General features: G+C 43.2%; 1 protein-coding gene across 1 annotated transcript in view; it reads right to left on the bottom strand.

Moving 5' to 3' along the window:
- The window catches only part of LOC102817667 (A-kinase anchor protein 13-like), a 162,716-nt gene that overhangs the window by 40,559 nt on the left and 111,424 nt on the right, over window positions 1–10,733 (bottom strand). The window contains exons 3-4 of the mRNA XM_006867160.1: window positions 4,706–5,002; window positions 1,291–1,341 (exon numbers count right to left, since the gene is read on the bottom strand). Coding sequence (XP_006867222.1) covers window positions 1,291–1,341; window positions 4,706–5,002 — 348 coding nt within the window. The remainder of the gene's footprint in view (window positions 1–1,290; window positions 1,342–4,705; window positions 5,003–10,733) is intronic.

Raw genomic sequence — 10,733 nt, 5'->3', positions numbered from 1 at the left:
TGTCTTCTTCTGGAAGCTATTTATGCTACTATTAACTGTTGGAAGTCCTGATATGAATAAGCACGGGGCTGTGAACCACAAGGTCTGTGGCTCAAACCCAGTAGTCGCTCCACAGAAACCCTATACAGGGTAGTCTAGTCAGAACTAACAGAAACGAACAACAAAGGTTTGATAAGGCGATGTAAGGAGAATATTTTTGTTTAACATAAAATTATCACTTAAATAAAAAAAAATACAGAACAAGAACCAAGTATTTTTCTCATGGAGTCTCTTACTTTGATGGTGGTCCCATTAATATAATTTAAGATGGAGTAAATGTAACTTGTGGAAACGTTGAAATTTTACTTTCAATGGTGAGAACAATCTCATCAGGGGAAAGAGTGGAAAACGATCTAAAACAATGACTTGATTTGCTTTCTCTCCTTTTGCATTGTGTGTGTGTATGTGTGTGTGTGTGAGAGAGAGAGATTGAGAGGCAGAATGGTGAGGGTTGTAAGTAGAGGTAAAAGAAATGTAGTCGGAGATGAGGATTTCTCAGTTCATGATTTCTGCTTGATAACATTGTATGTGTGTATATGTTAGCCTTTGAGGAGAAAATGTCATTTATCAAATTTTAACAACAACAACAAAAAAATTAAGGTGAATTCCACAGTTAATCAGTGAAAATAAAAATGAGTTAGAGACAGGAGCAATCCACTGCTCTTATGAAAAGTTAGAATGCTTATGTTACAAAACATACCTTACCAATTTTAAGTTCTTATACAATGAATAAGGTGTCCTACTCTATTCAAGGAAGCAAGCAAAAGCCTGCTAGTCTATTGTCATCTCTGAAGCTGGAGTCAGTGGCCTGCCTGCTGAGGAGAGAAAGCCACGACACAGGAGACAAACACCAGACTCTCCCGGACAACTCACCTCCACTCTCCCTTACGTATTGGTTTTTCCCATGGAAGGAAAAAGCTACTGTTAACACTCGTGAAGTTCATGATAAAATCAACAAGTGGCTACAAACGAGATAGATACTTGGTTACTGTTTGTTCTGCTTTGTCCATGCTCAAGCCCACGTCTCCCTCTTTTTGTAATCTAAGTGATACCTCCTTTCTGAGAAGTACTCCTAAACAGGATTTAATAGTATTCTAGTGAAGGCTCCCAGAGTCTCTGTGCATCACTGCTAGCTAGCACAGACGGGCTGAGTTATGCTCCTGGACAAGATGCTGGTCCACGATTAGCAACAGATCAACAAAGGGCTCTCAAGTCAATGTTCATGCATGGGTAGAGAGAGACTGGGCATACCCTGAATTTCTATGTAAATTGTCACTGATAAGTACTTATACACATTTTTTCCTGATAAGAAATCTGAGTTATTTTCAGAATTTCAAAGGCATCACTGACCTAAAAAAAGTTAAAAAGCATTGCATGTAAACAAAACAGTTGGAGGATTAACCATAAACCTTATATGACTCTTTTATTAAAGTATTTAAGCAGAAACACCTGCAAATGGCTTTGCTTTCAACACCAGTGAGTCCTGTTATGTGAGGAGGCTCTTTATTGACTTGTATTATGTAACAAACTTACTTTAAAGGGTCTTCTAAATAGTGCTCATCAGAACTGTCTGATGTGCAATTCACTCATGTAAACAGACTACTCCATTACGGTGGTCCCTCATCAGAAAGGATGCTGAACGTTTCAGGGATGTTTCTCTTTAGGGTGAGCACTGGACCACAAGGTCAGTTTGAATTGCAAGGTTGACAGTTCCAACTCATAAACCACTCCTCGGAAACCCTATACATCAGTCGCTTTTAGAGTCAGAACCGACTCCACTTGCACTTAACAACAACAGCAACAACCCTGCCTTAACCATACCCTTTATTCAGAGACAACAATACACAAATTAATGAAATCACTTTAATTATAGAGCATGAATCTAGCACTGAAATCAGATTCCAGTTTATGACTCAGAGGCGGTATTGGTGTGCAATTTTGCCCAATGTGCGTGTATTCATTTTTGGTGGACTAACAAAAGCTCAGGTAACATAGTGGTTACAAATTAGGCTGCTAATTTCACAATCAGCAGTTCAAAACTACCAGCCGTTCCATGGCAGAAAAGATGAGGCTTTCTGCTCCCATAAAGATTTCCAACCTTGGAAACCCTGTACAGGGTCACTATGCGTCACAGCACATTACAACATGAACCAATCATGAGAGAAAAGATCTGGCAATCTGTTGCCATCAAAATTCCAGGCTAGGTTACACCAGGGCAGGTCCACTGAACACAAACGGGGTGAGAGTGAGTTGGAGGAGACTCACTGGTATACAAAACCAGCCACACGTTGCTCTTGTTAGGTGATGCTGAGTCGGTTCCAACTCCCAGGGATCCTAGGCACAACAGAGCAAAGATGCCGAGACCTGCGCCATCTTCACAACGGTTGTCAAGTTAGAGCCACTTGTCCCTGCCACGGTGTCAATCCATTGCATCACTGGTCTTCCTTTTTGTGCTGATGCTCAAAAGCATGCTGCCCTTTTCCAGGGACTAGTCCACACTGAAAATACGTCCAAAATACGTGACAAAGTCATACCATGCTTGCTTCTAAGGCGCATTCTCTCTCCCTATCCTTCTTCAGGCAGTGCAAGGCGCTTTCAATATTCTTCACCAGTCATTATTCCAATGCATTCATTCTTCTAAGGTCTCTTCCTTATTCACCGGCCAGCTTTCTTTCATATGCATATGAGGCGACTGAAAATACCATGGTTCGGGACAGGTACCTTTTAGTTCTCAAAGTAACATTTTTAATCTCCTAACACTTTAAAGAGGTCCTTTGCAGCACATCTGTCAAATGCAATAAATCATTTCATTTCTTGACTACTGCTTCAATGAGTGTTGATTGTGGAGCAAAGCAAAATGAAATCTTTGAAAACTTCCAACTTTTCTCCATTCATCATGATCTTCTTTATTGGACTAGTTGTAAGGATCTTTTGTTTTCTTTAATCAAGGTGTAATCCATACTGAAGGCGGTAGTCTTTGATCTTTCATCAGTAAACAAGGTTTTACCATCTACATCTCATAGGTTCTTAATGAGTCTTCCTAGGATCTTCACGTCTCCTCCTCCTTCATATAAACTAGCTTCTTGGATGGTTTGTTCAGCAGGCAAATTGTAAAAATGATACATTGAAAGGCGACAACCCTGAGATACACCTTTCCTCCTGATTTTAAACCATTCAGTGTGCTCTTCTTCTGCTCTAATGACTGCCTCTTGGTTTGTGTAAAGAGTTGTGTGCATGAGCACAATTTAAGTGATCTGAAATATTTATTCTTCACACGGTTATCTATAGTTTATTACAATCCAACCAGTCAATGCCTTTGCATGGTCAGTAAAGCACAAGTAAACATCTTCCTGGTATTCTCTGCTTTCAGTCCAGAGCCATCTGATGTCAGCAATGACATCTCAACTTCCGCATCCTCTTCTAGGTCCGGTTTGAATTTCAGCTCTGGTAGTGTAGTGGTGACGAATCAGGCTGTGAACCGCAAGGTCAGCAGTTCGAAACTACCAGCTGTTCTGCAGGAGAAAGAGGAGGCTTTCTGCTCCCGTAAAGATTTACAGCCTCAGAAACCCTGTACAGGGTCGCTACGAGTCAGAAACCAACTCCATGGCACATAACCACCACCCTGTGCATGTACTCCTGAAATAGTTTATGTAGTCTCTTCAGCAAAATGTAATTGCATGTGATAGAAACACTATTGTTCTGTGCTCTGTTGGGCCGCTTCTCTGTGGAAATGGCACAAGCACCGACCTTTTCCATCAGTCAGCCAAGTTTATGACTTCCAAATTTCTAGGCACAGATCACGAGCACCTCCAACTCTGCATCAGCTTGCTGAAACATTTAAATTTGTGTTCCATCCCTTCTTTTTTGTTGTTGTTAAGTGCCATCAAGTTGGTACCAACTCATAGCGACCCTATGCACAACAGAATGAAACACTGCCCGGTCCTGGGCCAACCTCACAATTGTTGCCACACTTGAGCCCACTGATAAGGCCACTTTGCCAATCCATCTCGTTGGGGGTCTTCCTCTCTTTCTCTGACCCTCCACCTTACCAAACATGATATCCTGCTACAGCGACTGGTCCCTCCTGCCAATATGTCCAAAGTATGAGGGACGAAGTTTGGCCATCTTGGCCTCTAAGGAGCACTCTGGCTGCACTTCTTCCAACACGGATCTGTTTGTTCGTCTGGCAGCCCATGGCACTTTCAAGTATTCTCCTCCAACACCACACCTCAAAATCATTAATTCTTCTACGGTCTTCCTTATTCACTGTCCAGCTTTCATATGCACATGAGGTTACTGAAAATACCATGGCTTGGATCAGGTGCAACTCAGTCCTCAAGCTGACATCTTTGCTCTTCAACAATTCTTTTAGAGCCTTGTTTTTCACCAATGCCTTACGTGCAAGACAGAAATGCAGACCCAGGGCCAGTGAAGAGCCATTCTCTACCTTAAATCTGAAACCAGAAAACAACTCCAAAGGCGTCTCTCCTTGGGTATTTTCATGATAAGAGCAGGTTAACAGCTCAGTGTGCTCAGTAAGTCATTAAAAGATTATTATTTTTTTGTTGTTATTCAGGCACAGTGGATAAGCTGAAGACAACATATAAAAGCTGCCGTTTTAAAACCCAAACCTCAGAGTTTGCTTATGGGAAACAGAAAATCTTACCATGCGAAGTCTGATCTGCCCCCAACACATTCCACTCTGCGGGTAGCTTCAAGTGTCTGAATGCCAAGGCGACCTTTTCATCAAGGGAATTCACGTCCCCAGACGGAGGGCCTGACCGGTCAAGGAAGCGGGTGAAGTTCAGAGCCTGCTGGTTGCCAGCACTGGTTGCCAGGAACTGGGCTGCATCGTATGCTTCATCGTGGATGAAGTGGAAATCTTCTTCCGCCACCACAAACACGGGAAGGCCCTCTTTGGAAGCACAGAGCAACACCTTCACTGTCTCACAGCAGTCATGACCTAAAGAAAACACACGCAGCAAAGACAAGGGCATTAGAGTCCTCTGCCCAGAGGAGGGTACTTGGGGTGCGGTGAGCTCTTCCATGTTCCTAAAAGAAATCCCTCCTTCCTCGGAGCAATCACAGCATTTTTCTAAAGTTCTTCCAATGACATTTTCCGTTGTTTTATTCTGTAATATCTGCAGATATTAAATTGTTCCTTAACAATGAGCACCTCACTTTGTATGCATCCGTCTCCACACCTATAACAGAGTGTCTGCCATTGACCGGAATGACTTGTTGCCCTGGGACTCGTCAGTTTTCTGCCTTGGACACATGCAGTTTTCCCACTTTTCTTTCGCTCTCTATTTGTGGAAAAGTTTTGAGCTTTCCCTCTCTCACAGGTTCCGCCTTACACAAATTTTATCTCTCACAGGTCTTACAGGATTAGCAATCAAAAACTGGGAAAATACCTGTTGTTCCCTGATACCAGTCCTTTCCTGTCTCAACCACGAATGCAATGAAAACTTCAATAAAATCACCTGCTTCAGAGAATGCTGGTGTCAGGACTGTGGCTAGAAGTCCCATGAAGGGGATGTTACCACACCAGAAATTCTCTGGGGCCCACTGCAGCCTGGTGGAGAGCCAACAGACCCCAACAAGTTCAGGCAGCGCGCTCAGCCACGTCCAGGAACCAGCCAGCTCGAGCCAGCCTACTGTTCTTCTATAGGTAAGGTAAGGACTTGCTCAAGAAGCACTTCTCTCTTTCTGAATGGTTAGCCTCACAGAATATGAGGAATATATTCATCAAAACACACTCTGATCTCAACTTGCCAGAACTAGGCTCTTACTATCAACATCCTTCTTCTATAAAATAACTTCCTGATGAGAAAAAGGAAACAGAAGTTGAGTTTGTGTTTTCATTATGGACTTATACTGCTTCACGCTTGTTCTCATTAACCACAAGCACCAGTGTGCCCAGCAGGCAGCACTGCTCTTCCACTGGGTTCATGTCAGGGGCACCGGCCAGGAGACGTTTCAGACTGTGACCGCACAAACCAGTCTTTCTGCTACCTTTAGGAGAAAAAAAATGCCCTGCCCACATCGGGATTAATCAGAATAATAATAAGTGGATTTTCTACCTAATTTTCCCCCAGGGTCCTCTGTAAGCCCTTTATCTGTGGCAGAAGAAACATCTCGTTCTATGTAATTCCAGAGTAGCTAGAAATATTTACTAACAAATAACTTCAGTGCTATAGTCCTGGTGTGGCGCTGTAGGATAAACACTCGACCATACAGTTGGTTTGAACTGCAAGGCTGGTGGCTTAAAATCACCATCCACTCCTCAGAAATTCTATACCGAGTCACTATGAGTTAGAACCCATCCAATGACACTTAACAATAACAACTTCAATGCCAGGATTTAACATGTTGTTTTCTCTACACAAAACCTTTATGAAGTATGTATTATCTTCAATCCAATATATGAGAACCAAGAGTTTAAGAATTTGCCCAAAGTAAGTCCTGGTGTGGTGCTGTAGAATAAATCACTGGACCCCAAGTTCGGTTTGAATAGCAAGGTCGGCAGTTCAAACACACCAGCTGCTCCTCAGAAACCCTATGAGTCAGAACAGACTCGATGGCATTTAACAACAAGACAGATAGTAAGCAGTAAAACCTATCACTCCAAGTCAAGTCTGATGCCAAAGCCCATGGCCGATGACCTCACACTGCCTAATAGAAGGCAAGGAGAAAGCGTGAGCAAAATTTCTGCCTGTGTTCTAGCATCTGGAACGTAGACCAATATGTCTACTGAGTAAGAATAATCAGTTCATGAATCATCAAGGTCTATTTTTTATATAACCACATACTCCCACTGCCTTCCAAATCAACGTCTGTGAAAACTATTGGAACGGAGGTAAAGGCGTCTCTGGCTGGTATAAATATTATACATTGTATCTTTATAAATGCATTTCACGTGTGTGTGTGTGTGTGTGTGTGTGTGTGTGTGCACATTCACTGAAATTGGGGTGTAGGGGGTAGGGGGGAATCTTACTATTTCTTTGAAAGACTGCCTGGTTAAAGGAAGACAACAATGTGCACAGACAAAAGCCAACTGACTGAGGTAGATGCTCAGGTAGAGGTTTTCCTGGCAAAATGCAAACGTGTTTCTTTTAAACAAAGCTATAAAATCTGACTCAGGTCTAGTCAACAAATAACAGCTGAATAATTAGTGAGCCCAGGGCACTCTGATTGGACAGTGGAGACGGATAAGAAAGAAGTCTGCACTGATGAATTGCTTCATACTGCCTTTCTCACCAAGGTCTTGTAACTCCAGCTAAATGACTGGGTGTGATCATTCAAATGACGTGCTTGAGGCCCAGCAAGGGAGGTGGCTGCCTGGAAATAAGGTCTGCGGCACCCCTGTGTGGGTTGTTGTTGTTGTTAAGTGCCTTCGAGTCCAGCGACACTATATAGGGTTTCCAAGGAGCAGCGGTGAGCTTGAACCACTGACTTTGCAGTTCAACCGACTTTGCAGTCAGATGCATTAGCCTACAGCACCACACCATGAGTCCCTGTGTGGCGCTAAGCTTGAAAAATGAGACATCCCAGAGATGGCCGGGTGGGACTTGAATATCTTCAAGAAAGAAGAGTGGAGCATGTGTGCCATGGGGTTCCCATGCTGAGAACACCCTAGACCAAGAAAACAGAGAGAGAAACAGCAGGATGGGAACAGCAACTGCACAACCCAGAGGCCAGGGCAAGGCTACAGGTGTAGTGGCCTTCCCAGGCCCTGGAAAAAGCCGAGAATCTTCAGGAAGGAGGCTGACTGGCTGAGTGGAGTGCCTTCAGACGCTCGCTGGAGCTTGACTTGCTGATGACCCCCAAAACTAACCCCAAAACACATTGTGTATACATAAACTCTTACTACCTGCCATAAAAGGCGCTCTAGGAGCATAGTGGTTACAAGTTGGGCTGCTAACCTCAAGGTCAGCAGTTTCAGACTACCAGCAGTTCTGTGGGAGAACCATGAGGCTTTCTGCTCCTGTAAAGATTTACAGCCTTGGAAATGATACCAGGGTCACTATGAGTCGGAACCGACCGCAAGGCACACCACCACCACCATAAACTTGCTGGAGAAATAGATGTTCACAGGGAAGTTCCATTCTCGTGACTGCCTCTGTAGACACAGAACACAGTGTACCGACAAGTCTACAACTGCACTGCAAAGACAATGCCATTCCATAGCACAGTTTCTTTCTACAGGAAAACCGAAGCTGCAGTAGAAAGAAGAGTAACAAGATTTCCTGCTAGTTCCCCGGTGTTTCCCCTTCTGTGCAATTTCCTGGTACCACGAGGGCAAATTAAAAATCAGGAGCCTTTTTCAAAATGGACGCTCTGACGAATGGATTGAGCTTCTTTTGGAATAAGCTTCCCCCAGAGGATTTCGAGAAGAGGAGGAGATATGTCACTGAGGAAACATGGCCTACACTTTTATTCTACTTTTTAAATTGCCTTCTGAGCTTATCCCACAAACTATATTACAACAGGAATATAAAATAATAAATCACGGGGCAGGAGATCTGTTCCAAAACAAGTGAATTATAAGAGATCCTGAAGTATGTTGGAAACTAGCTTTATAGTCAGAGATACTAGAGGTTTGAATTCCAGCTCCTTGGTCAATAAACTTGGTGGCCATGAGAAGGTCACTCAACCTTGAAGACTATTTCCTCAAGTAGAAACTGAAATGGCTATATACAACACACCTGGCATATACTAGGCATATAAAAAGTGGTCATTATTGTTATTAACTACTTATGTGCTCTAGGTCTGCTAACACACACAAAAAGAGATTCCAACACTCTACAAAGCTTTTTCAGCACAGCTCTACAACGCTGTAAAAAGGACAAGGGAAGAGAGGAAGAATAAACAAAAACCTAACAAGGAGCAACTAGGTTAGAAACACAAATGTAACTGCTAATGGTCCTTCTTAAGGAGCCCGGGCGGTAGCGTAGGATAAACAATGGACAGCTACTACCAGGATGGCAGTTCAAACCCACGAGCAGTTCCACAGAAAAAGGCAAGGCTTTCTGCTCCCATAAAAATGTACAGCTTTGGGAATCCTACACAGGGTCACTATGAGTCACACAGACAGCAATGTGGTAATGGTCCTTTTTATAGCATGGAATCCACACCTTTCCCAGGAAGGCTGTGCTCATGAGGCTGGGAGAGCTTTCCTGCAGGCTCCTTATCACTACAGGAAGCACATGCACCCATGGAAACGAAATATTGCTATAGATAAACAATACTGTTGAAGCATGACCCACGGATGACTTCATTTCCTATACAGCTCAGAGTGGAACACTTCCCATCCGGGCCTTCTCTTTTGAGGATGAAACCATTAGAACTCTGTCTCAGCAACTATCCAAAAAGGAGGCCTACAGTGCTTGCCGAGGCAGTCAGCCTGGTTTCACACAGATGTCATCGAGTCAAAGCTTTGCAGTCACAGTCAGTGGATCCTTTTCAATACTTTAGTTTCTCATCAAAACATCTGAGAATGTGGTGTCATTTCTTCCTTCTCAGTGAGTGGCTGCTAGACACTGAAAAGACTTTTTTTTTCCCCCAGTCTTCAGACTCACCCTCTAATAGGAGATAGGAGTATTTCTGAATGCGTACCCAGTTTGGGGTAATCTAAAGGGAGTCCTGCTGTGGCACTGTGGGTTAATGTGCCCAACTGCAAAGACATTTGAACTGCAAGGTCGGTGGTTCAAGGTCACCAGCCGCTCCTTGGAAACCCTATACAGGGTCACTATGGGTCAGAACCAACTCGATGGCACTTCACAACAAATGGTAGATGGGCAGATGTGGTGTATGTGTGAAACTTCACTGTATGTGCTATATTTCAGCAGGCAGGAGAAAGAGCAGGCACAGGAATTTCATCATGGATGTTTTTGGTGGAAGAAGGGGTCAATTAATGATTAGAAAAAAAAACGGATCCAGTGTAATCCAGTCTACAGCTGTAAAACCGGACCCAGTGTAATCCAGTCTACACCTCTAAACACTGCTTCCAAAGCGTTTGTTCACTCTCACTCCCTCTAGCAGTCTTTCCAGACCTTTTCTTCCATTTACTCCCTAACCCCATGTAATCTGCACCCCATACCCAGCTGTCCTCAAGTCAATTTCAATCCGGAAGGACCCTACATCACAGGTAACAGCCCCACAGGATTTCCAAGACTATGATCTTTACAGAAGCAGATTGTACATCTTTTTCCTAAATCTCCCAAAGAGCAGCTGGTGGATTTGAATAACTTGGTTAGCAGTCAAGGGCTTAAACCAGGGCGCCAACAAGGCTCCTTTTTATTACCAGGGGGAATATACATATATATACACACATCATATAACCCAGCTTGTCATATTATTTGCTCAGCATAAGGTTGGATAAGTATGGTGAAAGAATACAACCTTGTCAAAAACCTTTCTTAATCTTAAACCATTCAATGTTCCCATGTTCTGTTCAAACAACTGCCACTTGGTCCAGGTACAAATTCCTCATGAGCACAATTAAGTGTTCCAGAATACTCATACATCACAATGTTATCCAAAGCTTGTCACGATCCACACAATTGAAAGTTTTTGCGTAGTCAATAAAACACAAGTAAACATCTTTCTGATATTCTCTGCTTTCAGCCAAGATCCATAGGAAATCAGCAATGATATCCCTCATTCCACAGCCTCTTCTGAATCCGGCTTGA

This window comes from Chrysochloris asiatica, unplaced genomic scaffold (genome assembly GCF_000296735.1).
Source record: "Chrysochloris asiatica unplaced genomic scaffold, ChrAsi1.0 scaffold00101, whole genome shotgun sequence".
NCBI classification, from domain to species: Eukaryota; Metazoa; Chordata; class Mammalia; order Afrosoricida; family Chrysochloridae; genus Chrysochloris; species Chrysochloris asiatica.
This window is presented reverse-complemented; position numbering and strand designations above follow the sequence as displayed.